Below are 15,012 nucleotides of genomic sequence, written 5' to 3'. Positions count from 1 at the left end.
GTGTGTGTCCATCTGATGAAGACATTGGTCCGACTAAATCGATGTGTACATGCTGAAACCTGCTGCTTGGAGGGAATTCTGCTGGACGTGAAGCTGTATGTCGATGTACTTTGCTGCGTTGACATTGCACTCTCTGCACCAGTTACGGCTGTCTTTATCAATGTGGGGCCAAACATACCTGGCTCTAATTAATTTTGATGTTGCTTTCGCTTCTGGATGTGACAGGGAATGGAAATTCAGAAAAACTGATTTCCGCATGCTTGTTGGAACTAGAGGACGAGGGGTGCCTAACGAGGTGTTGACGACGATATTGTTTTCTGAGTTGTTGACTGGAATTATGCTGATTTTTAGTGAGTCTGTGTTGTCAAGGAGTGTTGCATCGTCCTCCTGTTCTTTCGACATCTCCTCCAGGTTAATTGCTGTTGGCGTTATCGTGGCTACCTCTGTACGTGATAACGCATCAGCCACAACGTTGTTTTCTCCTTTCACGTGTCAAATGTCTGTTGTGAACTGTGAGATGTAATCCAGGTGTCTGATCTCTCTTGGTGTTAAACGACTTGAATCTGAACGTAAAGCAAACGTCAATGGTTTATGATCAGTGAATATGGTAAACTCTCGACCTTCGAGGAAGTGTTGAAAAAAGCGGACAGCTGAATACACTGCCAGCAGTTCTCGACCAAATGTACTGTAGCGGGTCTGGTTGGGTTAAATTTTTGCGAAAAAAAGGCTATAGGTCTTGCAATCCCCTGACTTTTCTGTTCTAGTACTGCTCCCGCAGCAACGTCTGAAGCGTCTGTGAAAAGTTGAAAGGTGCCTTTCTCTTGAACGTACCATAACTTGGTTGCCGCTAGTAATGCCTGTTTGGCCTCTCTAAAACTTTGTTGCTGCCCTTCGTTAAATTTTATGGTTTTCGATTTGCCAGTTAAAATGTCAGCGAGAGGTGACAATATCGTTGAGCATTTAGGGATGAATCGACGGTAAAAATTGATCATTCAGATGAATCGGCGTAGTTGCTTGTCAGTCGTTGGTTCAGCAAAATTGATGATTGCCTGTACTTTGTTGTCGAGGGGTCTAATGTCTTCACTGTCGAGTTGATGCCCCAGGAATGTTGTGGATGATTTGGCCCATTCGCATTTGGATGGGTTGATGGTTAGTCTGCTGTCTTGCAGTCGTTGAAGGACTTGTTCTACATGGCTTCTGTGTTCTTTGAGGGTTTTGCTGGCTATTAGTATGTCGTCAATGTATGCGTGGACAAAAGGTAGCCCTCTCAAAACACTATCGATGAACCTTTGAAAAGTCTGTGCGGCATTTCTCAGCCCGAACGGCATCTTCAAAAATTCAAACAAACCAAACGGTGTTGTCACCGCTGTTTTTTGGATATCTTCTTCTGCCACCGGTATCTGGTGGTAAGCCCGTACGAGATCTAGCCTCGTAAACCATTGCACCTGTTCCAGACTGTGAGCGATATCATGGATGTGTGGAACTGGATATCGATCAGGTGTGGTCCTGTTGTTGAGTGCGCAGTAATCTCCACAAGGCCTCCAATCTTCTGATGACTTTGCAACCATATGAAGTGGGGATGCCCAAGGACTGTTTGACGGTCTTATGATTCCGAGTTGACACATGTATTCGAATTCGGCTTTGGCGGCTCGCAACTTCTCTGGGTGCAATCGTTGTGGGGCCGTATGATGTGGTGGTCCAGAAGTCACAATGTGGTGTTGTATCTTGTTTTCATTTTTGTTGTTGTTGACAGGCATCGTTAACTTAGGAAATTTGTCAATGATTTTACCAAAGTTGTTGTCCGAAGCAATGTATGGTTTGACGCCAGAGATTATATTGGAGCGTTCAACAACCCCATGTATCTGTAACGTCGTGATGTTGTCAACAATTTTGTGTCTCCTCATGTCGACTGCAATATCGAAGTGTGACAAGAAGTCGGCACCCAATATTGCCTGTGTGACGTTTGCAATGATGAAAACCCATTTGAACTTACGTCGTAAACCGAGGTCGATGGTTACGAGCTGTTGTCCAAATGTGTCGATGGTGGTGCCATTTGCAGCTTGCAGTTTGTAGTCAGATTTGGGTCTTCGGAGGTGTTGTCGTGAAGGTATGATACTTACCTGGGCTCCTGTGTTGACCAAAAACCTTGTCTTCGAAATGTTATCGGTGACGTAGAAAAGGCGACACGGTTTGTTGAATGTTGATGTGGTGTCTTGTTGTTTTTGCGGCTGTTTGTTGTTGTTTGTCACTACTTTTGTTTGTTGATGTTCGTACATGATGTAGGCGACTAAAAGTGTCGTGGCCAGAGGTTGCCGCCGCCATTAGCAACTGGCCTAGTAGTTTGACGACTTGGCGACTTTTGCTTTGTAGTTGCATGGTTTCGCACACTTTTTTGCTCTGTCCCCATACGTTTTATGGTGCCAGCAAACATTTGTCTCCTCACCATCTGCTGCTCTAGATGGGAATTTTGTCTTCGTTAGTTGTTGTTGTTGATGTTTGCGCCTGAATGCAAATACCTCATCTCTCTTAGTCGTTGTCTCTTCGGTACCAGATTTTGTTACGGCGTTGGGTGTTATGGTGGTAGAACCATTTCGATTGGATATTTGATGCATTCGGTCAGCTATGGTCCTAACCTTTGTAGCGTCTCGTCGGTTGAGACTGCTAGATGCATTTGTATTGCGGATGGTAGCTGGTCCAACCACAATTGTTTCAAAATGCTTTTGTCTCTATTGTTTGCCCCCCATAGGCTTTGCATGTGCCTCAATAGTTGTGATGGCGTTCTGTCTTCCATGGCCACGCCTCGGAGCAACGTGCGCAAATTTTTTTCGTCTGAAACCGAGTACCTCTGCGTTAATATGCGCTTCAGTGAGGTGTAAGTTTGTGCCGACGCCAATTCCGTCTCCACATCTATGATGACATCCATTGGTAGGCTTTCAACCAGCGTGGGGTACCATTCATCTTCTTCTGAGAACCCTCGGTCCTTGAACACATTTTCGAAATATGTGAACCACGCTTTGGGGTTCACCGTGCTGAATGTGTTTAGTTGGAGTGGGGCTCTCGTCGCTGTTCTCTTTGTCGTGGTTTCGCAAGCCATCGCATTTGGGGTCACCAATTTGTTGCGAGTTTCTTTAGATATAAGAAACAACAAGTAAGAATGTTTATAACGTATTTATTTACGTAATACAAAATAAATGACAACGTGTTCGGCAATGCAATTAGACAAAGAGAAGTTCGATCGTAAAATGTCGCAAGAAGAAGGGCTGTTGTCTTTGTGTTGAAGCTATATATTACTATATATTCGTCACATGCTTAGATTAGGGATGTGCGGTTCAACAATGTCAAAGCAGCAAAGTACATCGACACTGCTTCACTTTCAGCAGTATTCTCTCCACCAAGCAGCAGGTTTCAACATGTCAATCAACATCGGTTAGTTGAGCCAATGTCATTATCGGATAGACACACATACATTATAACTTTTGTCGATCGTTTCAACGGATGGCCAATAGCATTGCCCATCAAAAATAATTAAACTGAAACAATAGTAGATAAATTATTTACAAACTGGGTTTCGTTGTATGGCGTTCCAGAAACCATTACAACAGACAGGCAGCTAGTTCACATCATTTGCTTTCAAAAGATTCACCCAGTTACTTAACATTAGACATATTCACACCACCGCCTACCATCCAGCAGCTATGGTGGAACGATTATACACACCGACACCATCCATACCATTAGCGCATACATCACTGCACACGATACTGTTCATCTTTTTTTGGACATCACTCAGTATATTGCCATTACTCTTCAAGAAATTCCAGAACGGCCGGACTATTTTGAATAACACTTTTTTGCAACCTCACCTGTTCAGCTGACAATTTCTCGAATCTAATGTCACAATTAGTAACTTTCCACAAGTCGTCAGCGAGAAAACAGGAAAATTTGTCTTCGACTTTAGTTTCAAAAATTAGCTGACATATACTAAGAAATTCGTCCCACATTATATTCTTGTCAACGTCTTTGGAAAACACCGGCAGGCTGAGCGATAATGTGCTGGCTTCATGCTGCAAAAACTTTGCACTTCAAAAAATTCGCAAAGAGAAGTTTTCATTTCCTTTTCATTTATCTGGTTTCGAACGTACCAAATATAACACAATAACGTTATTTATCGCATTTAACCTCGAAAATTATTCCTTCCGCCATTTTCCAAAGATAAAACATGTAATATATATATACATGTTTCATAAATAAATTACAATTATAATAATAATATAGCAAATAGATATAATAGTGCGATATGACAGCAATAAAATATTACTTTTCTATGGAGATTATCGATGCAGTTTTGGAACGCAATGTTTTCAGAAGTCAGTGTCGATACCTCAATTCTAAATCTATTGATATTTTCATCAATAGAAACATATGATGAATTTGGATAAAAACATTTTCATTCAATTTTCATGATGAATTTGGATAATTCTATTTTCAACAAATTGAATAATTTTTAGAAAATTCTTGTTAGGAAAATTGAATAAACAAACTTTAAATTGATTTATGCCAACAATTCGGTAGAATTCATACAATACTGTATAAAATATGGTCTCCTTTCAACATATATATATATATATATATATATATATATATATATATATATATATATATATATATATATATATATATGTTGAAAGGCAATATGGCAACTACAGACCCATATCGATTCTATCAGTATTTTCAAAATTTTTTGAAAAACTAATGTTTGATAGAATGTGGTCTTACATATCTAAACACAGCATGATTAATGGAAATCAATTTTCCCAAGTCATCAACTGAGAAGGCTATTGCTATGCTGTATGGGACTGAAGCAAGGTATTTGATTTAATTGACCACAATATTTTATTTTGTAAACTGTCTAAGTATGGTTTTCGAGGTATAGTACTGAGCTGGTTCAAGTCTTACCTATACAATCGGTGTCGATATGTCTGTATTGAAGGTGTTGAATCGTTGCCCAAGGAAATAGTTTTTGGAGTTCCCCAGGGTTCAATCTTGGGACCGCTTTTGTTTATTCTGTTTATAAATGATATTTTTTTAATATCAAATGTGTGTAGCACTATTTTATTTGCTGATGACACGACTATATTCTTGTCTGACGAAGACCCGATAACACTATTTTCTGAAATGAATAACCAACTGGTTAAATTTTCCAACTGGTTCACTAGAAAAAGATTGGTTCTGAATTCAAAAAAATCCTGCTATTTAGTCTTTAGCCCTAAAATCAAAACGAACAATGATATCTTCTCTGGCCTAACCATTCACATAGGTGACTCAGTGATATCCAGAAACTCGTCAGCTAAATTTCTGGGAATTATTATCCAGTCTGACTTGAAATGGAATGAGCATATAAATTCGTTGGTAAGCAAATTATATAAAATTACTGGCATTATTTATAGATCACGCAATAAATTAGGTACTAAAATCATGTTAATTCTATATTACTTCCTAATCTATTCATATCTCCTATATGGAAATGTTTTTTGGGGAGCTTCTTGTGATTATTTAATAAAATCATTGACAATAGTACAAAAAAGATACCTTAGGGTTTGTTTTTTTCTGAAACACCTTGATCATACACTGGCAATATATTCCGATAATAGTATCCTCAGTATTGAACAGCTTAATAGGTATCTAACCTTGTGTTTCGTTTATAGAGTGTTATATGATGCTGAGTTCAACATGTTAGGCTCATTTGAAACGGTGTCAACAAACACTAGGCAAAAAGGTTTGTTGATACCAATGACTTGCAGAACTGATTTAAATGCTAGATACTAGGCGGTAAGAGGAATTCGTCTTTGAAATTCCTTGGAACTAGGTAAGAAAAAATTTTCCGGATATAATGAATTTAAAAAATATATAGAAAACTTATGCAGATCAATGTAGGTATGATGCTTTCTTTGTTTAATTTTGTCGTGTTTTATTTAATTGTTTTACATCTGATTGAATATTACTTACTTTAAGTTATAAAAATGGAATTATTGGGTGTATTTATATTTATCGATATACTAAAAATGTTTATATTTGTATCTCATATTGTTGCACAACTAGTTAAGGTGGTCAGAACATACTTTCGTATATATGATCTCCTGTTTCTTTTCGAATAAAATTCTGGAAAATATATATATATATATATATATATATTTCAAAAATTCAACACTACTTTCAACGTTGTTCAACTTTTTTATATTTCCTTTTAATTTATTAATGTCAGAGAAATTAGACATTTAATTGATTTTTAAAAATTTTTATTAAATAAATTTGCAAAAAGCTATTTCGAGTTATAGATAACTCATCTTCAGTGCATTATATATAAGGTATGCAAGATATTTGATAAGAAGGAACAAGTAATTATTATTTTATATAAATTATTTAATTAAAACAGAAAACCAATAAAATAAATTTAATAACATTAAACAATATAAAACGCGATTTATAAAATTTTAACGGCAAGATTGTTTATATTATGGTTGTTAAGGTAAATATCAACGCTCAGCCGAGAAGCGCGAATTAATTTATTTAATTAACTACATATTATTAATATTATTTTTACAATATTTAAATATTTCACAATATTATTTCTTTCCTTTACCCATGAAATTGAAAATAATAAACAACTACCATTTTTGGATGTCCTGATAACCAGAAATGACATTGGTTTTCAAACGCAAGTTTATGTAAAAGACACCAATTTGGGATTTTGTCTTAATGGTAAAAGCGAAACCTCAGAACAATATAAAAATAGTGTTATATTTTCTCTAATTAACAGAGCGTTTCAACATTGCTCTGATTATACACTCATCAACTCAGAATTATTAAGAATAAAAAAACTTCTCGTGAACAATTTGAAACAAATTGATCAAGTCATAAATAGATTAACCAAAAAATATCATGAAAATGCACAAAATATACATCAAAATAATGCAATTACCAACAACGTTCCAAACAACAATGAACAGGAAGATAATGGCAACCCCTCCACCACGTCTAATAACTTTGATAATAACAGCATCACAAGCTTCACCACAAACAGTAATAACAATAACAACAACAACAACAGCCGTATCATTAGAAACCAAATCAACAACAAAATGAATGACAAAAATAAGATAATACTTTATTACAAAAATACCTTTCCAATGGCGTATAAAAAAGATGAAAGAATTTTAAAAGGAATAATATGCAGAAACGTAGTAGCGTCACATCCAATTAATAAAGTTGTTCTTCGAATTTATTATCAAAATTTAAAAACATCCCAACTAATCATGAAAAATAATTGCCTTCCTGCAACTACTCAACTACAACAAAGTCATATAATATATGAATATAATGCTCCGTCGGTGAATGTTCGCACCGCAACAATGCTTCATATAATTGAATGACAACTACCACATTGTCAAGACGTTTGACCATGCATCTACAAGATGGAGCAATTAAACAACATTATCAACAACAGCATAACATCACTTTAACACGACAAATGTTAAATAACACGCAAATAGTTTATTGCAATAACAACATCACAAACCTGAAAATAACTTAATCAATTTTTATACAAAACTAAAATCCCTCCATGAACATTCAAGTACAGTCTAACAACATTCTACCTTCAAATAGACTACTAAATAAAAACAACAATCATTATAATTATAACAACAACAATTACGACAACAGCAATAATTATAACAATGTTATCATTATCACCAACAATATTGATGATGTAAACAACAATCATACCAATAGTGACAACCTTAACAACAACACCAACAACAACAACATCAACAATAACAACAACAACAACAGTGCCAACACTGTAGATACCAACGCCACAAACCACAGCGCAAATATCAGTTGCAATTGGAACATCATCAATAGTGACAACCCTAACAACAACATCAACAACACCACCAACAACATCAACAACAACAACAGCATCAACAATAACAACAACAACAACAGTGCCAACACTGTAGATACCAACGCCACAACCCACAGCGCAAATATTAATTGCAAATGGAACATCATCACAAGAAGCAAGAAGATTCACAGCGATGATAATAATAATAATAACGTTAACAATAATAATAATAACGTTTTTAAATATTGTAAAAATAATATTAATAATATGTGGTTAATTAAATTAATTCGCGCTTCTCGGCTGAGCGTTGATATATACCTTAACAACCATAATATAAACAATCTTGCCGTTAAAATTTTAAAAATCGCGTTTAATATTGTTTAATGTTATTAAATTTATTTTATTGGTTTTCTGTTTTAATTAAATAATTTATATAAATTAATAATTACTTGTTCCTTCTTATCAAATACCTTACATACCTTATATATAATGCACTGAAGATGAGTTATCTATAACTCGAAATAGCTGTTTGCAAATTTATTTAATAAAAATTTTTAAAAAACAATAAAATGTCTAATTTCTCTGACATTAATAAATTAAAAAGAAATATTTAAAAGTTGAAAAATGTTGAAAGTAGTGTTGAATTTTTTAAATGTTGCGTTAACAACAGTCTGTTACCAAAATATATATATATATATATGTGTGTGTGTGTGTGTTTGTGTGTAAATTTTTGCCGGATGACATACGAATATCCACCCGAGCTTTTATACTTTGGCGGAGTCTTTTCTGGCTGGGAGCCGCAACTCTACAATAGACCCTCTCAGAGTCTGAAAACACGGGCCAGGCGGAAGTTTGTTTGCGCCCTACTTGTTAACTGGAGACGCCGGCATCGTCAACTATCAGCAAGTTTTCTTCAACATTCGTTATTTTAGGTAAAATAATTAGGCCGAGCCAAATTTCAAGTGTATATTTCTTTTATTCAATAAAAACAAAATAGTAAAAATCAAACTTCTGTCTTTATATACAAAGTAACAATTAACACGCGATATTTTAAAATTAACTATTTATTAATACTCTCTACTATAACTATCACGCAGACTATCAGAGATCCAAGCGACTATAATCAACAGCTAAAAATAACACCAGAGCGAAACCAACAACCCTAGTATATCAACTCGCTGTCTTATACGTTTTACGTGCCCTATCTACATAACGCTTATCATAGAAAATTCTTTACTCCCTTCTATACTCTTTTCTATACTCCCTATATACAGAACAGCACATATATGGCACTTTTATACTCTTTTTCTATACTCACCTGCATACAGAACAACACGTAGCAAGCGTCGCATATATAGCCTAGCAAATAACAAGTATATACATACATAAAATGTTTATTTACACTTCAAAGACGCAATCCTTACCATCGCAATCGTCACAATTTCACAAAACTCCCACCCTCTAAAACGTCGTCTCAACGTTTGCTCTTATAGATCTTCACCAGATTCAGTAATTTCCACCATCTATCTTTCCAGATCCGGTCCCCACCTTGTTGGTTTTCTTCTTCTTCTTTCTGTTGTCGTTGTTAAATTTGACCGAGCTTCCATCGGTTGCTGATTGTACTCTGCCGGTTGCCAGCGAACATGTCCATCGATGGCTGGTTACATACTGCAAATAAATCTGGTCGTTGATCAAACAGTTTGTCAGCAAGCCTCATAAGTTCTGAAATGATGTCGGGCAGCACTTGTAGAGGTTCTGGTATATTTTCACCTGCCAAGGTTTGGACAACCAACTCTGTTGACTCATCGCTACATCGTGCTGGTGATTCGGTTGGTTCCTCTCGATGGAACTGTCTTCTGAGGTGTTTTCAAAATCAACCTGTTCCGTAATCACCTTCTGATGCGCCAGAGAATGTCGCTTCAGCTGTTGTTTTACCGGTCGTGCATCCTGAGTATCAATCTTATGAAAGACTCCTTTTGCAACACCGCTTGCACAGCTGAATCTGTCTGAGAAACTTTCAAGTATTCAAGTCAATTCTCACCAATTGTTTCATTGGGAATATCTTTTACTAATCCATCAACCATACCTGTTACTTCTGTTAGATTTTCATGTGCTAGAAGATCCATTGATTCCTTTGCTTCCACAGCCGATGATAAATCTGACAATAACGTTCCTCGGTTCATCATCCTCGGTTGATCGTTGACATTTAAGATCCTAACACGCTGTCCTTCATATTTAGTAACGTTCTAGCTACATACAAACCCGATTCTATTTGTCTGTTTTCCGAACACATGAATCCGGTCAATTCCAACTTGGACGGTTGGCCAACAATCAACTTTGCTGGCACGTTTAAATTCAGCCCGCGCATGGACGCGCACTTCTGTGTGAGCTTCAATACGACAAAGCTTCCTGCATGAAAAATGTTTAATAAATAATTTCATCATTTTATTTTTGTTACCTACGGCGGTTTTTCCTTCGCCAAACTTCCACGAGATATGATTGTTCCTGAGCCAATCTAAACCTAAAACAATTTCTGAAACGTGATCAGACACCAATACCAACAATTATTTGGAATAATCACCAACTTTAATTTGCAATTTCATTTCTCCTTTGACTGGAATTTCTGTGTTGTTGGCAGCTTTCAACCTCTTTTCCGTCGGTCTGATCTTTGTGACGTCAACCATTGACGTTGAAACAATAGATACACTACTGCCACTATCAAGTAAACCTAACCTTCTTTTGCCATTAATTGATTGGCAAATACATGACACGATCGTTGCTTCCAATTGATTTGTTCACGTGATCCACTGTGCTGCATGTCCTTGCTTTCTGCGGGCACTCCCTTACAAAATTATCTGTCTTTCCACATTTGCAACAATTTTTGAAATTCACTTGACTATAAGTTTGAGATTTGCTTTAACATGGGTTAAGCATAAATTATAAGCTGATCTTTGTGTAAAATAACATGTGCACGTGTATAATACTATATAATTGTATATGACAAATTTCATGCTTCATATGCTTCATATAAATGAAATGATGTGCGCTTGTACATATATAAATGTAACTAGAACGTATTTGGCGTATCACACAGCTTATTTATATATTTGAATTAATTAACTATTTGCGTAGTGTTATTTTTTGACTATGCACAAAATGGAAGGTTTAATAAAAACACATTTAGAACACAACAACAATATTGAAATTACAAGAGAAATCCTGGACAAATCATCTCTAAAATAATAGAAAAAGTAGTTTTTAATCAACTTTCATCCTATTTAAACTTTAACTCCTTGCTACCTGTATCTCATTCTGGTTTCAGACCTGCTCACAGTACTGAAACTTCTTTACTCAAAATACACAATGATATCCTTCTCTCTAGTGACAATAGTAATCTTACTCTTCTTCTTGCTCTTGACTTTTCCTCAGCTTTTGATACTGTTGACCATACTATTCTCTTGAGACTGCTGCATCTTTCTTTTAATATTACTGATTCTTGTCTATCTTGGTTTTGTTCTTATCTCTGTAATCGTTTTTCTTTTGTTGTTCTCAATAATTCTACTTCTAACTCCTCTATTCTTACTTTCGGGGTACCTCAGGGTTCTATCCTTGGCCCTCTTCTATTTATACTCTATACTTCTGAACTACCTCGTATTATTAATAACTTTTCTTTCTCTAGTCAACTATATGCTGATGATTCTTACATCTATACTTCTTTTCCTCCATCTAATCTCAATAGTGTTCTTCATAACTTATCTCTATGTCTTTCTTCAATTATCGCTTGGTCTGACTCTATGTGTCTTAAACTTAATCCTTCTAAGTTTAAATTAATTTGTTTTAATAAATCTAAACACTCTATTACTATTTCTCCTATTATCTTACCTGATTCTAAAACTCTTGATGTCTCTCATAAGTTTCGTAGTCTAGGTTTTATCTTTGATTCTACTCTGTCTCTCTCTTCTCAGATTAATAGTGTTGCTAGAAGCTCTTACTTTCATCTACATAGAATAAAAAAACTTTTGCCTTTTCTTGATGATCCAACTTTTCTCCTTTTGTTACTTCGTTAGTCTTATCTAGGATTGATTATTGTAACTCGCTCTACTATGTCTCAATCTAAATTATTTCCTAAGTATTTATCAGATATATTAATTGAACCTAAACGCCCCGATTTACGATCGTCTTCTTCTTCTCGCTTTTTCTTAACTCGTGTTAAACACTCTTTTGCCAAATCTGCTTTTGCTTTTCTGGTCCTTTTCTCTGGAACTCTCTACTTACTTCTCTGACTACTTCTCCATCACTTGCGAAGTTCAGAGCGGATCTCAAGACCCATCTGTTTTCAAAATTCATTGAAGAGCGCTGTTGAACATCGCGGAAATAGCGATTTATAAGCTAATTGATTGATTGATTGATTGATTGACAACAACACCAAAACAATCTACTCTAATTCCAGCCATTCCCATCTGAAATTAGCTTGTCGAAGATAAGACAAATTTTCCAGTACCACATTTTTTGTTTTTCTTTCCCGAAACTCGATTAGTAATGATCTCTCGATGTTCGTAGCTCTACCTAGTCTAAATATTTGTTTGATATCCTTGTCTTCATTACAACACTTTGTTTATCAGTGCCAGAATAGTTTTTTTTATTTTCACTGGTCCTTTTTCCCCTTCTGTTGTAGGAGATTCAATCAGTTGATGAATTATCACTGTTCTTTTATAATTTTTTCTGCTTTTCTTCTTTTTTAATAATTTTCATCTTTTTTTCTACTTTTTTGATATTTTCATTTTGTGTTTTCATTTCATCCTCAATCTTTTTATTGACTATCTTATTCCACATTTTTTTTCTTCTATTTTTTGGTTTATTATTTCTTCCTCTTCGTCTCCATTTCGTCGTTTCTAATAGTTCTATTTCCTCCTTCAGTTCTTTCTTCTCAGCTACCAGTTCAATAACACGCTGTGATAGTTTTTCAACGCTTTGTGATAGTTCTATCACGCCTTGTGAAATTTTGCTACACCACTCATGTAGTTTCTTGGAGGCTTCCGAATGGTTACCTTGACCAAGACTTGGCCAATATTCTTGGAATAAGAATTCTATTTTACCAAAGTGAGCAGAAAATTTCTTTTATTTTTTTTGCTTGTTGTCGATGTGATAATGTTCACGTCCACTTGTTTAGCGATAATTAGTGAATTACTTACTTGACTTTAGTGTTTGATCGAGAGTTTGTTGACTAATCTTTCTTCGACAAAAACTTACTTCTATTTATTAAAAATAATTTTTTTTATTTTTAGTTGATCTGTAATCAAAATTTAAAACAAAACATTATTAAAAAATTTGATTTCTTAATCGCTAAAAATTTTGTTTACGACCGAGTGCTGAAGGACAATAGAATAAGCTTAATAAATTTTAATTTCAAGTATTAAATTAAAAAGAAAAGTTTAAAATAATTCGTTATTTAAAAAATAATTCTTTCTAAAATAAATACTTCAGCAGTAACAAAAGTCATGATTGTTGCTTTTTTAACCAAAACATTATCATACATTCATACATCTAAAAATTCAAGCAAATACCATCTTATCACAACAAAAATCGTATTATTTCATTTGCTCACTTGTAATAACAATATCAACTTTCAATAACTTTATTTCACAATTTAATTTTATTTATTGTTTGTTTGCTTTCGAAATTTTATTATACTTTAATTTTAATTCTTTAATTATCTTATTGCATTTTATTAAAATGTTATTTAACGTCTCGTTATTTTATCATTAATACAAGGTAATACTGGCTTTAATTTGCTCATTCAAATTATTTTTATAATTTTATGTTTATAATATAGTTTATTAGATTCATGCTTATTTTATTATTGCTATCCTCGATTTTAAACAAACTTATAATCTTGTTTACTCTAAGCTCTGAAGATGGCAATTCAGCCAAAACAACGTTGTTAGTCTAATTATGACACAAATTATTAGTACGTATGAATTAGATCAACTTCGACGTGTTGGGTTACTCATGAAAAAATTATTTAACGAAAAATGGGTAACTATAATTAACGATATATGTATATATATATCGAATAATAATGATATATATATATATATATACATATATACATTGTTAAACTGAGTGAATGCGTCGTTGTAGTAATGCCAATAGGTTCGGTTCACACAGTCAACATGGAGGCATATAAAATTACCAATAAATTAATAATATAAAAAATTCACTCTCAATCACTTCTCACTTTCAAATAATTTAGCCTTTCTTTCTCTACCTGACAACATTTACAATATTATAATATAGTTGGAAGTGAGGTTGTCAACCCGGCGCTTAACCAACAACGAAAACAAAGAAGTAATAAAAACTAGCATTGTAAATAGTGATAAAGAAGAATATGATGCTATCGATGAAGAAAAGGAGACAAAAGAAGATGACAACCTAATAAAAAAACCTGACACCTAATTTCCATCTGAATTCACTTTGACAAAGTCAATCTCCATCTAAATTCATTTTGACAAAGTCAGTATTTCCCTATATAAACAGCAGAAAGCACTGATGATGATCCATTCGGAATCGAAATATGGCCTTATTTGCAGCATGAATTCGAAAAATAAGTTTATTTTGAATTTTAATAAACTAAACGTTCACCAAAAAACTTTAGTGAGAAAAATCGAAAAAACGAACTACAAACATATTAACGCCAAACATACGGTAGAATTTATAGAATATTGAAAAAATTATGGTCTATTACCAACATATATATATATATATATATATATATATATATATATATATATATATATATAGTTGTTCAAAAAATCCACCGACGATTCAGCATTAACAAGTTTTATGGTTGATTTTCTAATATTTTGAACTAGTTCTTTACAATTAAGTCTATTCAAAATGTTGAAATCCATTTTATAATCGTTTATGATTTTAATTGTTAAAATTAATCAAGCAAGATCCCATTTTTATAATCGTTTATTTTTTATATTATTATTAAAGTTATGCATATAGATCTATTTCGACGTAAAGTCATCATCAGTGCAATATATATTTTAAATAAATTCTATTAATAGTTAATTAGTTGTATTTTTTAATATATAAAATAA

General features: G+C 34.0%; 1 protein-coding gene across 1 annotated transcript; it reads right to left on the bottom strand.

Moving 5' to 3' along the window:
- Positions 1-9,491: 9,491 nt before the first annotated feature.
- HELRODRAFT_182308 (hypothetical protein) lies at positions 9,492-10,724 on the bottom strand (the record flags this gene model as incomplete). The annotated part of the gene is made up of 4 exons (XM_009032586.1): positions 9,492-9,676; positions 9,785-9,829; positions 10,169-10,315; positions 10,640-10,724. 4 exons carry the CDS (start codon positions 10,722-10,724, stop codon positions 9,492-9,494), a joined length of 462 nt encoding a protein of 153 aa, XP_009030834.1.
- Between the last annotated feature and the right edge of the window lie 4,288 nt (positions 10,725-15,012).

Source organism: Helobdella robusta, assembly GCF_000326865.2.
Source record: "Helobdella robusta unplaced genomic scaffold HELROscaffold_84, whole genome shotgun sequence".
NCBI classification, from domain to species: domain Eukaryota; kingdom Metazoa; phylum Annelida; class Clitellata; order Rhynchobdellida; family Glossiphoniidae; genus Helobdella; species Helobdella robusta.
This window is presented reverse-complemented; position numbering and strand designations above follow the sequence as displayed.